The sequence below is a fragment of the Chenopodium album genome, chromosome 26 (assembly GCF_948465745.1).
Source record: "Chenopodium album chromosome 26, dcCheAlbu1.1, whole genome shotgun sequence".
Classification (NCBI taxonomy): domain Eukaryota; kingdom Viridiplantae; phylum Streptophyta; class Magnoliopsida; order Caryophyllales; family Amaranthaceae; genus Chenopodium; species Chenopodium album.
In genome coordinates this window covers 6,636,329-6,654,600 of record NC_137859.1, presented here as the reverse complement: position 1 = coordinate 6,654,600, position 18,272 = coordinate 6,636,329, and the positions used below count along the sequence as shown (strand labels likewise).

General features: G+C 34.3%; 2 protein-coding genes across 2 annotated transcripts; both read left to right on the top strand.

Moving 5' to 3' along the window:
- The first annotated feature begins 47 nt into the window (after positions 1-47).
- LOC145616656 (GATA transcription factor 24-like) lies at positions 48-6,662 on the top strand. The gene is made up of 8 exons (XM_081671418.1): positions 48-185; positions 711-1,257; positions 3,842-3,925; positions 4,004-4,137; positions 4,930-5,061; positions 5,702-5,807; positions 6,044-6,115; positions 6,249-6,662. The coding sequence occupies exons 2-8, from the start codon at positions 952-954 to the stop codon at positions 6,309-6,311; spliced, it is 897 nt and encodes a 298-aa protein (XP_081527544.1). The 5' UTR covers positions 48-185; positions 711-951; the 3' UTR covers positions 6,312-6,662.
- A 1,914-nt stretch (positions 6,663-8,576) lies between these two features.
- Positions 8,577-17,717, top strand: LOC145617452 (mannosyl-oligosaccharide 1,2-alpha-mannosidase MNS1-like). The gene is made up of 14 exons (XM_081672158.1): positions 8,577-8,988; positions 10,286-10,333; positions 11,190-11,354; positions 11,730-11,842; positions 12,887-12,952; positions 13,065-13,236; positions 13,796-13,885; positions 13,998-14,122; positions 14,238-14,303; positions 14,962-15,070; positions 15,147-15,245; positions 16,328-16,408; positions 16,492-16,662; positions 16,990-17,717. Exons 1-14 carry the CDS (start codon positions 8,839-8,841, stop codon positions 17,209-17,211), a joined length of 1,677 nt encoding a protein of 558 aa, XP_081528284.1. The 5' UTR covers positions 8,577-8,838; the 3' UTR covers positions 17,212-17,717.
- Positions 17,718-18,272: the final 555 nt, after the last annotated feature.

The window sequence follows — 18,272 nt, the reverse complement described above, 5'->3', positions numbered from 1 at the left end:
TTCATGTAAAAAAAACATAAATCAAAACAATTCTGGCCGTTGATAATTACGTAGATCTGACCATTGTCCAAACATGCGTGTCACATTTACGTAATTCTCCTTTCTCTCTCCTCCATTGAAGAACTCTGAGTTCTCAATTCAACCGGTTTCTCAACTTTCTCTCCTCCATTGAAGCAGCTTATGTGGTAAGATGATTTTCTGTAAAATATTTCTAAATTCGACAAATATCAATTTCATAATCTAGGGTTTATCGCTAATTTAATTGTCAGTATTGTCAATTTAGGGTTCTTGTAAGCTAGATTATTAAATTATTGATTGTAATTACTGAATTTATGGAAGCTTACAATGAGCGAATTTATTGCTAGGTTTACGTTGATATTCTTAAGCAAGATGATTTTTTTTGTGTGATTTTCTAGCCTAATTTGATAATTGAATCAATTTTTGGTTGCTAATGTGTTGAGGGCATTTGTTTATAACCCTTAAATGTTAAGATGGAAGTATAAAGATGAAATTTTTCTCCCTGGGCCTTGGACAGACGCCCTTCTTATCCCGGCTCGAGGCCGGGTTTGAGTCGTAGGCAAATTAATGTTGAAAATGAATTGGCTTTGTTTTTTGTGTTAGAGTTCTTGCAAATTGATAGCATTAGTATTGTAACTGCATTGATTTTTTGGTAGAGCTGTTAAAACTGAAATGTGCATATATTTCCACAGAGTTGGGCAAGGTGGTGGAGGCCGAGGGAGAAGGAGAGAGAGAGCGCGAGTGAGAATGAGGAAGTGACATTTGGGTCCCAATGTGGTGTAATGAGGAAGATATGTTTGTGTATGTATAAAAAGTACAGTGCTTGTATTGTTGTTAACATATATTAAGTGGGAGGAGTGGAAAAGAAGGCAGGGGACTGTATACTAGATACTATTTATTGGTTGGTGTTGTTAATAAAGGGTTGTTGTCAATATGGATGATTTGCATGGAGACGACGCCCAAATACATATGACTGAGGCTGAGCAACAAATGCATGTACATTATATGCACGACCAAAGTCATGGGATGCATCATATGAATAATGGGAATGTGATGGAGGATGATCATGATGATGGTGTTACGGGTGTAGGTGAAGGCATTGATGGGGAGCTCCATAATGACCCTGGAAATGTTTCTGATACCCACGGTGGAATGATGGTGGCTAATGGCGATAACAATCAGCTAACTCTTTCATTTCAGGGTCAGGTTTATGTGTTTGATTCAGTCTCACCTGAAAAGGTAAGTCCTTTTTCACTTTGCTGATTATTTGACATGGTGCTTGCTGTTCTATCTCCTGCATAAGTGCATCTGGTTGATAGTCATCCTTGCTTATTATTTTTGTGAATTTTGTTATCATGCCACATGTCTACATGTATAAGAAATGCACTCTTTAGCACCGTGACTTGGTGATGAATTATACGTGTAATTTAGTGACACATTAATAAGTATTCATTGTATCAGAGCTTCATTAGTTGTGAGATATTTCCTCATAACTTGATTGAGAATTGACTTATCAGATGGTAGTGGTTAAATAATTATGGCATAATCCAAGTGTTTTGTGGGAGAATTTAGCTGAATAAGCTGAAAATTTTGAATTTGAAGCTCCACTTGCATCCTCCACAAGGAAAGAAAAGATTTTTTTTCCTGTAATGGTGATGTTTTGGCTCTAAGGGGGATCTATTAATGTTGAAAAGAAACCAATGGAGATAACTATTTCCTTGGGCCAATTAGATTGTTACTCTTACTTTTAGAATGCATATCATGGATATTGACATTGATTGATAGAAAAATTAGTGTATTAAAGGTTCTCTATGTGTTCTTGGGATGGTTTCTTTTTGCTATCTATTTTGGAGGGAAGGGGGATGAGATAATTTCGTTAAAGAAATGATGTATAGAAATTCAAGAGCATATATCAATATGATTTTGGCTCTGGTTGTTGTCACGTCAAAGGCACCATCTAAAACAGTTTATTTTGGTCTCTGTGGGGTAAAAGCACATATCAATATGGAACTTCATGGTTTCCAAATTTTGGAAATTAGCCTTGGTTTACACTTGTACCACTTAGTTGTAGGCTATTCACCAATCTTTGTCTTAAATTTGATTAATAAGTTCACCCACATAGATTTCAAATTGAGAGGGGTTTTAGACTCTTTGTGTTTCGGCAAAAAAATAATGCTTTTTTGGAGAATTTAAAGAGGCTTCACTTACCTTTGTGATTTATTAATTTTTATTCATTACAATTTGTCTCATGTTGAAGTCACACTTCTCACAAAAGAATTTAGGAACAAATACCAATATGATTAAACAAATAAGCCATTCAAGAGTTACATCCCAAAGCCTCTTTTATTGGCTTCTCCTAAAACAAAGAATATAAAATTTTGTATATAAAATTAACTAAGGTAAGCCTACTTTCTATTTCTGCTACAACTCGGTTTGCTATGGAAGGCAGGAAGCATATCTAATAGCTAATAAAAGTAACTCCTAGTAAAGGACAAACAAGATTCTAAATCCAATTTGATGTCAAACCCTTGTACTTGCTTGTTGCGTGCTGAATAAATGCGGAACACTTGAATGTGATGCTGACTTTACTTGTTAAATAACAATAGGCCAAAACTCAACTTTATGCTTAATTATTGGCTTTTTCGTGTTACAACTTCTATGCATGGAACTTCATTGCTGCCGCCGTTCTGTAATTCATTTAAGACAAAATAGCATTTTGGACGAAATGTTGGCTACTCATTAAACGGCAAACGACAATATTCATTTAATTTTGGTATTTGAAACCAGTTTACCTATAAATTAGGTAGCAGCTCCAATACTCCCAGATAGATCAATAAATCGATGTACCAACTGTACTAAAAATACTAGTTGTTAAATTAATCTGTTTAAATTAATCATTCCCCAAAAACTGTGAAGGTCATTACAGTAGTCGAATTGATTATTTTGAATAGTCTATTTGCTTCTGCATCAAAGACGACAAATGTGCTTCAACATAAAAAAAATAAAAATAAAAAGCCAAATGAATTTATAAAAAGAACTACCAAAAGTTCATAACAAATAAGCCAAAACAAGGAAACATAGAAATATTAATAAGTAGTCAGATTTTGCTTTCAGAACGGCATAGTTGTCAATTGTTGCTCCCAGGGGAAAAGTGGTTGACTGTGGGGTGACTGCGGGGAGGCAGGGTGTTAGTCTCTCTTTTTGTCATTAGCGTCTAAAGTCTAAACTGTTTTAGGCAGTGACACATCTGATTAAACTTGAATGTTTACCCAATTAAGCTTCCTAAGAAATTTGAGTTCTCTTCTTGCTATCTTCAGACGGCAGCACCTTAATCTTTAAAATTAATGGAACTGTTTGATTTCATCTGGTGCTTCTTCAAATTTTTAATGGTCTTTGCTGCTGTAAAAGCAACATTTCTTTGCACAGTTTGTTTAATTGCTTTCTCTTTGAGATTTGCTCCTTCTGGCTAGCCTATGGTCTATGTTGCCGTTCACAACCCATACGAGACATAGTGTAAGGTTTTGAACTGCAATGGGCAAAACAGGAATGCAGTAATATTGTTGAAATCTTTTGTGTACTGTAGTAGCCAAAAATTTAATTGGATGTGCATATGGCTCAAACCATTGTCTAATGCTGGATTTTGAGCATTATTTCCCTGTGGTTCATTGAGCCTTGACTGATTAGGATGGTGAAATTGTTCTTCTTTTTCTAATCTTCCATGGTTCATAGCAGATATTTTCTTGCATATGGTTGCATGTTTGATTTCGTATTCCCGCCCTATTTCTTTTTGAAGAGTATATAATTCATATGTAATCTTATGCAGGTTCAAGCTGTACTTCTTTTGCTAGGGGGTCGTGAAGTTCCTTCAACTGTTCCTGCTCCACCGTTGACCTCTGCAAATAATAGGGTAATGTTGTCATATTAGCATTGGGCTCTACGATTCATTTGTCTCTCTGTATACTCACCTATTGGATTGTTCAATCAGGGGGTGGCTCCCACACCACAGAGGTTCAATGTCCCTCAAAGATTGGCATCACTACTCAGATTTCGTGAAAAAAGAAAAGAACGCAATTTTGACAAGAAAATTCGGTACACAGTTCGCAAGGAGGTGGCTCTTAGGTAAGTCATTTCTTTGTGGGCACCTAAGTGCTTTATCTTAGTATTATTCTGTGTGCTAAATTCTTAAAGTTTGACATGGGAAAATCTTATTATAAATTTGTGTGGGATTAGTAGCTTCTCTCTCCCATTAGGATACAAATATGATAATCTTTGGAGAACTTTATAAAGAAATAATTTTTAGACTTTGATGTTGAAAGGGAATTTGACATTGTAAAGGTTGATTCTCCTTTTTGATGCACAATGGCTAATCCAAAATTGCAAACTCATGTGTTTGGTAGGATGATTTGAGTTTCCTCTTAATAATTTAGAATCAAAGCCTAGAGGTGTGATATGTGTGAATAAAACATGGATGAGATGTTATTTACATGAAATTGAGGGCTAACATCTAAAATTGAGTCAATGAAGTGTGAAAACAAGTAAACCTTGCAGATTAACACTTAGTTTTGTGGATATAATGAACTCAATGAGAATTTTGCCCTCCGAATGTGATGAAACTTAAACCTCTGCATTTTTCTGATTTCTTTCCTTCCTCATGCACCCTCAAGCATTAGCTGTGTTACTTCAAGAATGCAGTTTAAATCTATCTTTAATTTCCAGTCACTAAATCATTTTTGGATGCAGAGGTTTCGCTCATTTGTTGTTATTTTGTATTCTTTGTCATTGTTTATAACATTGATTTGATTCTTTCTCATCAAAAATCAAGGGAACATAGGATCAGGAAAGAGTGGAACTGGAATATGTGATTCTACTGTGATAACTGAGTCGCTTACTTAAATGCTTTCTCTTTTTCAGAATGCAGAGAAACAAGGGTCAATTTACTTCTTCAAAACCTAATCAAGATGAGTCCTCCTCAGGTGCAACTAGCTGGGAATCTAATCAGAATTGGGGTCCTGATGGACCTTTACCCATACAACAAGAAGTCTGGTGAGTAATGAGGTCTATTTCATATTTTCATTATGTTGTAGTATACTGTCCTTAAAGTTGCATATGTTAAAGTTGTAAATGTAATCCTTTGATTTTTTATATTTTTAAATTTACATTTGCCTCTTTCATTATATCATGGTTGCTTTAATGGCTTAACCTTTTCCCAAGATGCAATTGATGTCTTTTTTGGCAATGTTGTTGTGAGTTGTGTGGGGGAAATGAATGTCAATTACTGATTTGCTCTGTAAGTTTACAGATTATTTTTCAAACTCAATGCACCGGTTTGTCCAGTATTCTGGACTTTGAGGTCCTGACACTCTGTCCTTGCTGCTGTAGAGGTTCAATCATGGATTTTTTTTATAAGCTTTTGAAAAAGAGATTCATAACTAATGAAAGGGAGTAGTATGTTTTTGGTCTCCATGATTCTAATTTCCTTGTTTTTTAACTACCTCTTTTGTCAGCGTTGTGGCATTAACATTCATTGCTTTTCATGCATACCTTTTTTGTGCTGCTGTGCGTATACTAACACCTTAATGAGGCACTATGTATCGTTTTAATAATAAACTGCTACGAAGTATATTTTTGTAGGCTAAACTTATTTATTTATTTTTATTGTGCTGTTTGCAAACATATACTTTAGCTGCCGACATTGTGGCACTAGTGAGAAATCTACACCAATGATGCGGCGTGGACCTGAAGGCCCAAGGACTCTTTGCAACGCTTGTGGACTTATGTGGGCTAACAAGGTATGTAGCATTTTTCAGTTGTTACTATCCACTGTGCAGGCATCATGTTAAATTGTTAATGCTTGCGAAGAATTGATTTATGCTGTGGTATGTCTCTTTCCTATTATATGCAGGGACATAGAGAATAATAGTATCTTTGTTGAGTCGTCTATACAGTTCTTTCCTTTTTAACTTGCTTTTCTGGATGCCAGCTAGCTACTTTAAGATTAACTTTGTTCTTTCTTGGAAATTTATAGGGAACTCTTAGAGACCTTTCGAAATCAGCAGTGCCGGGTGGACAGAATCTTCCTTATACTAGAAAGGAGGAGGTAAACTAGTCTTGGGAAAGGATTTCTGAAATTATTTGAGTTTGCCAGAAATCTGGAAGACCCGTCAGCTTATGTACAACCTAGATCTTAATCTTTTTTCCTTTTTTGTTTGTTAATTTGTTTTTGGTTGCAGAATGGAAATTTTGAGGCCGGTCAAATAATTAGAGTTGCCGGAAATGTTAGTGATTCAGCATAATGACCTATTTCATGTGCAATCAATGCAGTTGTCGAAGTCACATTAAATTCTAATGGACTGCTGATCTTTAATTCCCTTTTAGAGGGTTATCAATTTGGGCATGGCATGGAAGATCATTTGACGGGATTAGCCTTGTAATCTTGTAGTGTTAGATTGAGGTTTGTTACTGAAAGCAGACGAAATGTGTCCTCTTCTTGTACGCAATTTCGATTGTATGATATTCTACAATTGCAATACTAATTATTTGCTGGAAAGCTAAAGAGTTAGCCTCTTGCTCTTTTTGAAAAACTATTTATGAAAGAAGATACCTTATTACAGTATAGGAGAAAAAAAAACAGTGCATTGGTAATTTGTCAATTCATTCATTGCATCGCTTGCTTGTGGTTTTTTTGGTGATATATGAAGTACATTGCCGCAGCTCGGACATTAATATATGGTTGTGTGTCTTTACTCTCAAGATTAAGGGTGTTGTGGATGGTAGGTTCACATGCAGGAAGGAAGAGAAGGCGTTTATACAAGAGCACAAGTAACTTCATTTCTTAATAGGCATCAATGATGCAATTAGTATGTTAGTCATTTTCGTTATCAAGCAAGTAGGTGGTAAACTTACCTTGTTATTATATGGCTATTTGAGTACTTGTTAAAATCGGTTCAATTTTCAACGTATAGTTTTTGAATATTGACACTATTATTTATATTTATTACGAAGTACTCCCTCCGTTTTTAAATACTTGCTCCATTTCTCTTGGACACGCATGCTGATGCTAATCTTTGATCACTAATATCTTTAATTATCAATAAGTATAAATTCTAACAATTGAAAATTAATAATCTATTCATTGAGATGATTCCAACAAGTACCCACAAGACTATATTTTTTCTTATGTATAAATCACAACTATTTGTCAAAGTAGGACAAATGAATAGTGCAAAAAATATAAATGGAGCAAGTATTTAAAAACGGGAGGAGTAGTAAGTACAGTAATTAGGGGGCGTTTGGTTCAAACAATGGTATGAGTTTGGAATGAGGAATGAAACCTGGGTGGTATGGGATTAGAACTTGATACTTGATTTCATGTGTTTGGTTTTTATCTAGGAATGATAGTTTTCCTTATAATTTTAAACCTAAAGGTATGAGTATGAGCCATACCCACCTCTCCCCTTGGGTTTCAAAAACCCATACCTTGGGGGTTTGAGGTATGAGTTTGAAAAATGAAATTTCAAGAAACAAACACAAGGTATGGGTTTTGGTCATTCCAAACCCATACCTTATACCTAATATGTTTAAACCAAACACCCCCTTAAAGATATAGAGTTCTCATACTTAATTTTGTGTTTGTAATGTACCAGTCAAATTTGTGAGCTACACATGAAATAAAATAATGATAATAATAAATTACCAATAATAATAATAATAATAAATTATATTCTTGTAAAAATAAAATAAATAAATAAAATTATACAAGTGACATTTTTGTGGTAGGGTACATGCTTTCATTTAATCAACAAAGATAATTTTGTTTGACATAAGATTACATTTCTAGAAATCTAGTACAACTAATCAAATTGGAGAATGAGTACTAGTAGTAATTAGTTGACTTATTGACTTGTACAAACATACATACAACTAATTTCCATCAACGTGGTAATCTCCCATTGGAGAATGTACACACATATTCTTGACTTATAACTCACGATACAAACAAACATAACATCAAATACACTTCCAACAAAACCCATCCACTCTACATTATTTTAACCTTTCTTTAATTCCTCCATCTAATTACACTATTAACGCTTAGACAGTTAGACTATAAACACATGTACACGCTACTTCCAATCACGAAAAAATACATACGAGACAAAAATATATGATAGAAAACGAAAATTTGTGTCCATAATCTAATTAACAACCCACTATTACGGGTATTATTTTCTAGGCGAACGAATCGGTTTAACTTGAAAAGTAGTGGAGTACTAAATTACTAATTACTCAATTAGGGGCTGTTCACATTTACTTAATTTAACTTCAGTTCAGCTCCAATCGGTTCAGTTCAGTTCAGCTCTTAATTTCCCTCTCTCATAAAATATTCATTTCAGCTCAATTCAGTTCAGTTCAGTTCCAACAGTTCAGTTCCAATCAGTTCAGTTCAGTTCAGTAAATGTGAACAAGCCCTTAGCAATTACACTATTTTTTTGAATAAAAATAAAATAATAGAATAATAATTTTCTTTCCTTCAATTTTGGTCTTAATAGATTCCCGTCTTCTGCTTATTTCATTGTCATCATCTTTTTCCTCTTCTCCTAAAGAAATTCGACAATTTTAAATCAATTTGGGGAAGAAGAGGGAGGATTAACCCTAAAATTCCCGTCAAAATTGAAGGAAGAAATTAAAATCAAAATTAAGGATTTCATCGACTTGAATCGGTCAATTATCTTGAATTAAGCTCTCTCTCATGATTTTATTGCTGGATTTCAGTGATTAATTTATAGTTTTAGGGTTTACGGAAATTAAATTACAAGAAAAATGGCGAGAAGTAGATCATCATCTTGGTGGAGGTATGTAAATCCGGCGTATTATTTGAAGCGACCAAAGAAATTGGCTATGTTGTTCATAGTATTTGTTATTGGCACTTTGTTTGTTTGGGATCGCCAGACTCTACTCAGAGAACACGAGGTTATTTACTCAATTATTTGATTTAATTGAATTATATTCTTTGTTAATTTTTTTGGGTAGATCTGTTTTTGCCTTTTCATTAATGGTTTTATTTTGGATAATTCGTTTTGATTGATTGATAATTGGCAAAATTGGGTGGAGATCATGCTGAAAGTTATAATCTTTTGAAGTTTGAGATGTCAATGCTGTTTAATTATTAATGTTGTGTAATGTTGTATTGTTTGTTTGAAATGTGATTGATGAAGTGGATCATGATGACATGGAAGGTTGGGAAGTGAGAGAAAATGTGTTGCAAAATAGAGATAAGTAAGAATTATAGGATGACTAGAGAATTGAGATTTGAGCTGTTTTGGGGCTAAAAATGGAGTAGTGATGGATAAGGCCAGTTCGCGGTTAGGTAATCACTGGTATCTATGGGTATGTTCTAATTAGAATTTAGAAATACTTGGGTGAGTTCAGTTGTTTTACTTAAATTTTTTTATTCCTTAAAATCGCTTCTATAGTATTGACAATTTAGATGAATTTGCTAAGTATCTTACTGATGGATAATGTGACATGGCAATAACCAGAAAACAACAGCAATGAAGTTGCAGAGAACCCGTGCCATTTAGACTCCCGTGATGCTCACATTGGTGGCTTTTTTTTTTCTTCTAATCATAGTATTGGTTGGGGGGGGGGGGGTCTTGATTAGGGATTTTTTCTATTGGGTGTGTCTCCTTGGAGATGCTTGTTGTTTATTGGCAGTTTTGATGAATTAAGGCTTAGTGTAGTTTACACATCCTAGGTAGTTGGAGGAGAGATCATGTAAAGATCTGGATGGGTTGGAACTGAATCACGGATGATGGATAGATCTTGTAAGTGATGAAGTTGCAGAGAACCTGTGTCATTAATACGTCTCATTGGGGCAAACCTTGTGTGTTCATATAATGAATCAAGCTCTGTTCTTGTTGCAGTTGAAAGAAGATTCATTAAAGAGAAAGTTTCATTTTGATGGATAATCAAATTACCTTACATTGGCCAAAACTTAGTGGTTTGTTAATAAATTGATTGCTGCTTCTGACGAAGCTCAGATTTGTTAATTTGATTCATACATGATTTTAGTGGTTGATATTTGATTGGGCAATTAGATAGTCTTTTCAGCTGAAATACAATCAAAGTTGCAAACTCTCTCTCTCTCTCTCTCTCTCTTTTCCCCCCCACACCCCCCCCCCCTCCTCCCTATAACTTTTTCTAATTTTTTTTTTTAAACTTTGGAATACAATTAGGCATTAGTCTGATTAAAAATTGATGATTGCAGGAGGAATTAGAAAAGTTGTATTCAGAGGTCAATCGGCTGCATGATGAGGTAAATTAATTGTTGTTTTTTGTATAATTTTCCCTATCTTATGTACTTGCTAGTTTGTATGACTTCATTGTATTGTCATCCTTGAAATGGCATCACTTCTCTATGGCTGATTTCTTCTGTATGTAGAGAAAAACCTTTGTTTATTCTCATTGGTCAACCTATTTTACTGCTGCTATCTTCTTTATGATTCATATCACTCAAAAATTTCTGCCAGAATTATTGACGTAATCATTATCTGGCTATTATATGTTTTTAAAATCTTTTAAAGTAAGCAAATGATATACTTCCTCCTTTTTTTTTTACTTGCAACAATTTGACTTTTACACTATTCATATGCTCTATTTTAACTAGCTTTGATGATTTACAACTGAGCAAAAATATAGTCATGTGGTATCTTGTTGGATTCATATGTATTTTTCCTACTCCCTCCGTTTTTAAATACTTGCTCCATTTCTCTTGGGTACGTATGCCAATGCTAATCTTTAATTAAATATATCTTTAATTATCAATAACTATAAATTCTAACAATTGAAAATTAATAATCTATTTAATGAGACAATTCCAACAAGTACCCATAAGACTATATTTTTTCTTATATATAAAGCACAAACATTAGTCAAAGTACGATAATTGAATAGTGCAAAAAATAGAAAGGGAACAAGTATTTAAAAACGGAGGGAGTATTTAATTTCAAATGTTTATTACTTTTACATATTAGTAATTAAGTGATTGAAATAATGCATCGGCAAGCGTGAAAAGAGAAGTGTTGTAAGTTAAAAAAAAAAACCCGGAGGAAGTGGTATTCATTTTTAGTATCATTTTAATTCTTTGTGAATTGATTTCTCGTTCTTTACAGCTTGAAGGGGTAAAAAATGTTAGAGGGATAAAGAATGATATTCCGGCAAAAAAGGTTGTATCAGATGATCCTCTTGACGTTGAGCGAAGACAAAAAGTGAAAGAGGCCATGCTACACGCTTGGACTTCTTATGAGAAATATGCTTGGGGGCAAGATGAACTTCAGGTATTCCTTGGTGATGCTTAGAACATGTCACTCTTATATCCTTAGTAGTCATCGAGATGTTTGATTAATTATACATTGTTGGATATGTGAAAACCATAAAAAAATGAGTGCATCTATTTAAGATTTCAATGTCACTATTTCAGTTCCATGATGAAGGGGTACTTGGTTGTATTAATCAATTATTGAACGCCTGTCAAAAGACAAAACATAATCTACAAAAATAGCCTCTACTATCTGTTTGTTTTGAGTGGTTGATCATTGTTGTCTTGAGCTATCTAAAGAATTTATTGGTTTTCCAACTCAATATTATTGTCACTTTTAATTCACACCTGTCCTATATTGTGCTTGTATCAATAAAGTTCATTATATCTACAGCCCCAGAGCAAGAGTGGTGTCAATAGCTTTGGAGGTCTTGGAGCTACACTGATAGACTCATTGGGTACATTGTATATTATGGGCCTGGATGAACAGTTCCAGAGAGCTAGAGAGTGAGTTCTGGTACCCTTTTATATCATGCTTCTCTGACATTTTCTTTCTGAGGGAAGGTTCACCTTTCTTGTCTCGGCTCCCTTGCTTTTGAGATTGACATGCGACTGTTAAATTGTCTTAAAATAGATTGATTAAAATTGTTATATGTTCAATCAGATTTATATGTGATACGAAGTATTAGTTAGTGCTTTTTATTTTTATATGTAGTTATATATATTTTTATATTTATTTTGAGATATTAATGGGTAGGTGTGTGGGTCCTTATACTTTTAATAGTTTTATAATAGCCATATGGGATCCAAAATATTGCAACCAGTCAATGTCACGGGTGCTTTTCTCAATAACATAAGTTTTTTGTCATGACGGTGATGCTTAAAATTGAATCTGTATATTTTGATTTTGAAGAATTTAAAAAAGTCGGGATGAACCGATGAATCTTATTTTTTCTCTCTCAAACTATGAGGAGGAGAAACATCTTTGCAATCAAATGTTGCTTATATGTGTAGGCTTTGTTCTATTCACCTTTTTTATTTTTTATTTTTTATTTTTTTATTATTATTATTTTTTTTTTTTTTAGGGTGTTCTTATATGTGTTTTTAAGCTCTGATGTGGTGTAGTTTGGTCTAGTCTGATTTTAATTTCTGATTTGACTCATTATCTTTTATTTTATTGTTTGATTTGAGCTGAATTTTTCCAGTCTCGTCTAATGCGGTCTGGTCTGGGCTGATTTTAATTGGATTGAGTAGTAATAAGAATTAGGTGAAGAAAAAAACACCTTAATGTTTTCAATCCATCACTCTTTACTTTATTGCTCAGGTCTTTTCATCTTTTTGAAGCCCACTTTTACTTTTCCCCATTATTTTGAAAGATCATATGTTCATGAATTTAGTAATATTGGCTCTCTTCATTTTTGTGCTTACCGGGGTTTTTTTTTTAATTTTTTATTTTATTTATTTTATTTTATGAATGTATGTTACTTTTGACTGGTGTTTATTTGTGTTGTATGATTGCTCAGCTGGATGATTTGCATCTTCTTTTGGCAGGTGGGTTGCCAATACGTTGGATTTCAACAAAGATTATGATGCTAGTGTCTTTGAGACAACCATAAGGTTGCTTTTATAAGGTTTAATGTCATTTTTTTTATACAATGTTCTCTGCATTAAAAGTGTTTCAAACTTGCTTATTTTTGAGACCTATTCTTTGTATTTCATGTTAATACAGAGTTGTAGGGGGACTATTAAGTGCTTATGATCTCTCCAATGACAAGATGTTCCTTGAAAAAGCCCAAGACATTGCTGATAGATTGTTACCTGCATGGGACACGTCTTCCGGTATACCATATAACATTATTAATCTGGCGCATGGAAGACCTCATAATCCTGGGTGGACAGGGGTAAGTTGTGAGGATATGAATACTGTTACCATTTTGATCCTTTTATGTGTACATGCTTCTCTGCTGTATTGAATTTTAAAGAAATATTTTTCTGGTTCAAATGACTATAAAATTTGTTTGGCATTTTTGGATAGCATGCTGTGAGTATTATCCCAGAAAATCCTATGCATAAGCTACTCGGCATCTTATCATTTGGGTCTTGTTGGCGATGTAGCAGTCTTTAATATAAGTGAATTTGAAAATGTTGTTTGCCATAATGTGTATAATTACTATCACCACCTGGTGATAATCCTGAGTATCTTTGGGTCTGGGAACAGTGGGAAGGGGTTAATACAGGGAAGAGTGGAGAGGCCGTTTAGCTATTGCTTATGTAACTGATAAACTATGTGATTTCATTGGGAAAGAATCAGAATAATATGCTTTCAATTTGTCTAAGTTAATGCTGCTCTTTGGAAAGGCTACATGATGAGGGTCTTGATATACATGTCCTTTTCATGGGAAAGGGCCTTTTTGTTTTATTACGAGAATTTAATTTTTCATCATCATTTTTTTTTGCCAGGGCGACAGCATATTAGCAGATTCAGGCACTGAGCAACTTGAATTTATTGCTCTGTCTCAGAGGACAGGAAACCCTAAGTACCAGCAGAAGGTAATTCGTCAAATGTAATTGTGGTTTTTTACATGTTGAAGGGACGTACTCTACAGAGCACACTTTCCCATTGTTTTAAAAAGTCTTGTTTTCATTTTGTTTTGATCTGTAGGTAGAAAATGTAATATCAGTGTTCAATAAAACCTTCCCTGATGATGGTCTGCTGCCTATATACATTAATCCTAATAGTGGAGAGGGATCACGTACAACTATCACTTTTGGTGCTATGGGTGACAGGTACGGATTGTTTGTTTTTTGTAAGCTCAAACTGTCTTTTTGAAGGCATATTATTTCTGTTCTTCTGGCTTTTTCATGGATAATATTGTTATTTAACCCAAGGATTTGGTTGCAGCTTTTATGAATATCTACTCAAGGTGTGGATACAGGGGAATAAAACTACATCTGTAAACCTCTACAGGTATGTTTCGCTGATATCTACTTGCACATTACATTAGTTTCTTGTCTGGGAATAAAGAAGATAGTGGATCAAGCTAAACAAGTTTTTTCATACTCATATATATTGAGTGCTGATTCTCTTTCTCATACAGGTTATGGTCTTTTAGTGATTTATTCCCCGCTCTTTGCTTTAATACTATGTTTTATTGACCCTTGGTTTGTAGATTTGACTTTTGATCAAGGAGGATTTTCTTCTCTTAAGTTTTTATTCTTGATGATTAATAAAGTCGTTTGTCTCAACAGAATCTTTGCTGCAATTAAGTTTAATGCATTAGCACCTTTGATGACTTATTTATTATAATGCCTTGTGAGTTATACTTTTGTGAGCTATCATGCATAACCACCTTTGATTACTTATTTACTCTGTGACTATGCTACTGAGGAAGAGAATGGTGTTTTGTGAATCTTATATTATTTCTGTGCTATTTGTTTAGTCATTTTAGCCTCTCTACATCTCAGGGACTCATGGTCACCATATACTGTATTCACTGAAGTGGAACCTTATATTTTTTATATTTTAGAATACTTTATTCTTGTATATGCTTTCAGATATGATCTTTTTTGTGTTCATATTTTATTTTTATTGTTTCTCTTACATCATGCGATAATCTTGGATACAGAGATATGTGGGAGAGATCTATGAATGGGCTTTTAACTCTGATTCAGAAGACAACACCATCATCATTCACATATATTTGCGAGCGAAATGGGAATTCTCTGCATCATAAGGTAGGGCTTTGGCAATGAAATAATGGCTCTTGCTTTGAAATATTATTCGTATTTCTAATAAAATTTATCTGTGCAGATGGATGAGTTAGCATGCTTTGTGCCCGGAATGTTGGCTTTAGGATCCGCGGGTTATGGTCCAGGAGATTCAGAGAAATTCATGTCACTTGCTAAGGAGGTATTTGACATTATGTTTGACACAATGCATGGTTCAACTTTCTCAAACTACTTTTAGGTGTAATATCTAGCTAGTTTCATGTAAGAATGCTATGTGCCGATAAGTTATGAGTGTTAAATTATTTGCAAAACTACTTCAACTTTGCTGACGCTAGATAAGTGCGAAATTGTCCATTCATTCATTGCGTAGTAATAGGACCTTTGAAAGTCATTCAGTAATATGCGAAAGATTTTGTATATTTTATGTTTTTTGCATTGACACTGATATAGAAGATGATGGTGAAAGTGATTTGATATATTGATGCGGTTTCTTTGCGCAACATATCATATCAGCTTTACCATTCATTGTGATGGTGGTTCTTGACAAGCCTGAAAATGGAGAAATTATGATGCTTCTCTTTGTTGATGGAAATTTCATTGATGCCAAATTAAATCTCAATATATGAAAGTGAGAGTATATGAGTTTGAAATTCCCATCTTATTATGTGGGCCAGTGCATGGCCAAGTTTATGAACAATCCTCTTGTCGATCCTTTTGTAATCAGGGTATGTAACTCTATTATGAAAGTTATTGAAGTACTCCATTTGTTTCTAAGTGCATCGCTTGGTTAGGCACATAGTTTTAATAGTGTTAATTTTATGGATATTACATTGTGCAAGCTGTAAGTGAATTATTTATTATAAGAAAGTGAATAAATGTTAGTGGGTGAACTTTTCTAATAAAATGACAGTGTAAGTATGTATTGAGATCATGGAAGAGAGAAATATGTAAAATAATGAGAAGTGGGGTTGGTGTGAGAAATAAAAACTTTGGTGGGGTGTTACCATATATGGAAGTGATGCACTTATTCAGAAACAGCTGACTATGGCATTTGATGCACCTATTCTGATTTGTAGAAGTACTTTTATTTACACTTTTGGTGTACATTAAGGTAATGTGTTTGATGTGACAGACCTGAGTACCTGACTGCTAAAAGGGCCTTGGTCTTTTATTTCGTGATAAAACCGTGCAAAATGTATCACCCCCTCCCTCTCAAAATTAAAAATAAGAATAGGGTACCTGATTTGTTTTTTGGTTTTGTAGCTGGCATGGACTTGCTATAACTTCTACCAGTCGACACCTACTAAATTAGCAGGGGAGAATTATTTCTTTCACTCTGGGCAGGTGAGTCTTCTTCTTAGTTACTTTTACTTGAAAGCCGGAGTTCTTCTCTTGTTTAATGTACTTTGGATGTACATGCAATGTAGGATATGTCTGTGGGCACATCATGGAACATTTTGAGACCAGAAACGGTTGAATCACTTTTCTATTTATGGCGTCTCACTGGAAATAAGACATATCAAGAATGGGGCTGGAACATATTTCAAGCTTTTGAGAAGAACTCTCGCGTAGAGTCTGGTTATGTAGGGCTCAAGGATGTAAGCTTCTAGAACTCTTAACTTCTTCCAGATTCCATACTACAAGTTTGATAAACAACCCATGTTTTTATCAAGATGGCAAACTTATAAATAACAGCCAAAATGTGCACTTCATGGTAGAACAGCTGATGCCTGATGGTGCAGATTTTTGGTCATTTATTTACAAGTTTGCCAGTTGATAAACAACCCATGTTTATCCAAAAAGATCAACTGGGGCACCCTCTAGTTTGAAATAGTTTTCTTGATGCTGAGGGATTATATGTTAAATTCGTATTGTTTTATCTTTGAGTGAAAGTTTTGCTGAGTAGTATGCTTAAATGTTTTCAGGTAAATAGTGGTGTTAAAGACAATATGATGCAAAGCTTCTTCCTGGCAGAAACCCTAAAATACTTGTATCTTCTCTTTTCACCCCCAACTGTCATTCCCCTAGATCAATGGGTCTTTAATACTGAGGCTCATCCGTTAAAAATTGTTACCCGGAATGATAATGGGGAGAAACAGTACAGACCTGTTATTCGACAACGTGCTAGGAAGGAAGGTCGAAATTGACTTGTGGACAATTTTGAGGTAGTCAAAACTCCGAGAGTAGATGTTGTACCGAGATTAAATACCTGTTTCAACTGTGTTTTGATTTGAGGCTCAGGGCTCAACATTCAGGGTTTCTAACTGACTAGGAGGCGTTTGTGCCCTAGCCCATAAATGTACTAATGCTCTGGATTGGCTTCATTTTTCAACGTATAGGTGTGTAAAATAGAACAAGTGTAACTTCTTTGCTGTTCATTGTCATGCTTCACGAGGCATTAAGCGATGTTGCCATGGCTGTAATTTAATCTTATCTATCCCCTGTAGTTCTTAGACGCGTTATAGGTTTTTCCATTTCTGACAATAGTTGCATCCCAAAAGGAATACAATTATCTAGTTTCAGTCGTTAAGCATACTCCCTATGAATGTAGGAATTATCATATTACTTTTTTATTTTTATTTTTTTCTGAGATGTACAATGAAATACGGCTTTTAACTTTCAAGACACTACAATTTTTTCCCGATTATCTTTAGACATTGTCAATTTGTCATATCTTATACTCTTATGTGCCTTACTACCTACATTGAAGATTGATGTGAGATTCCATGATTCTGAATTTCCTTCTTACAACGCTTAAATCTCTTCCATAATACTGAAACAGTTTATTCTATGAAAGGGTATGTTGTATGCAACTTTTTTTTTATTCTTGTGAATACTGTGATTGTTCTATGTATGTAGATGTCAAGTTTGTGTTTTGTGATCATGAAGTTCATTCATTCAGCCTGTTTCGACTCCCAGATCATGAGAATTTGCTCATTTAGTGACATTGCATAGTAAAATATATGCACATATTGATTTCGGTAAATAAATTGTGACTTAATGTCATTTGTTGCTCTCTAGCCCTTTGCCTTGCCTAATCCTAGCAAGATTGACATGTAGTGACCTAACGATTATGGAGTACCCAACTTAAATTCTTCGCCCAAACTTGACTAAGCATCTATTTCGAATTATGCACTATGGTGTTTAATTCTAGGTGGACCTCTTTACATTTACGCATTTAACTACTCACATGCTCTGCACATGAGAA

Bases quoted from the DNA above. Each gene is read 5' to 3' on its own strand.
- LOC145616656 (XM_081671418.1), top strand. From the start codon at position 952: ATGGATGATTTGCATGGAGACGACGCCCAAATACATATGACTGAGGCT. The intron at 5,808-6,043 runs GTATGTAGCATT...GGAAATTTATAG, and splicing joins GACTTATGTGGGCTAACAAG to GGAACTCTTAGAGACCTTTC. The intron at 6,116-6,248 runs GTAAACTAGTCT...TTTTGGTTGCAG, and splicing joins CTTATACTAGAAAGGAGGAG to AATGGAAATTTTGAGGCCGG.
- LOC145617452 (XM_081672158.1), top strand. From the start codon at position 8,839: ATGGCGAGAAGTAGATCATCATCTTGGTGGAGGTATGTAAATCCGGCG. The intron at 10,334-11,189 runs GTAAATTAATTG...CGTTCTTTACAG, and splicing joins TCAATCGGCTGCATGATGAG to CTTGAAGGGGTAAAAAATGT. The intron at 11,843-12,886 runs GTGAGTTCTGGT...TTCTTTTGGCAG, and splicing joins CAGTTCCAGAGAGCTAGAGA to GTGGGTTGCCAATACGTTGG.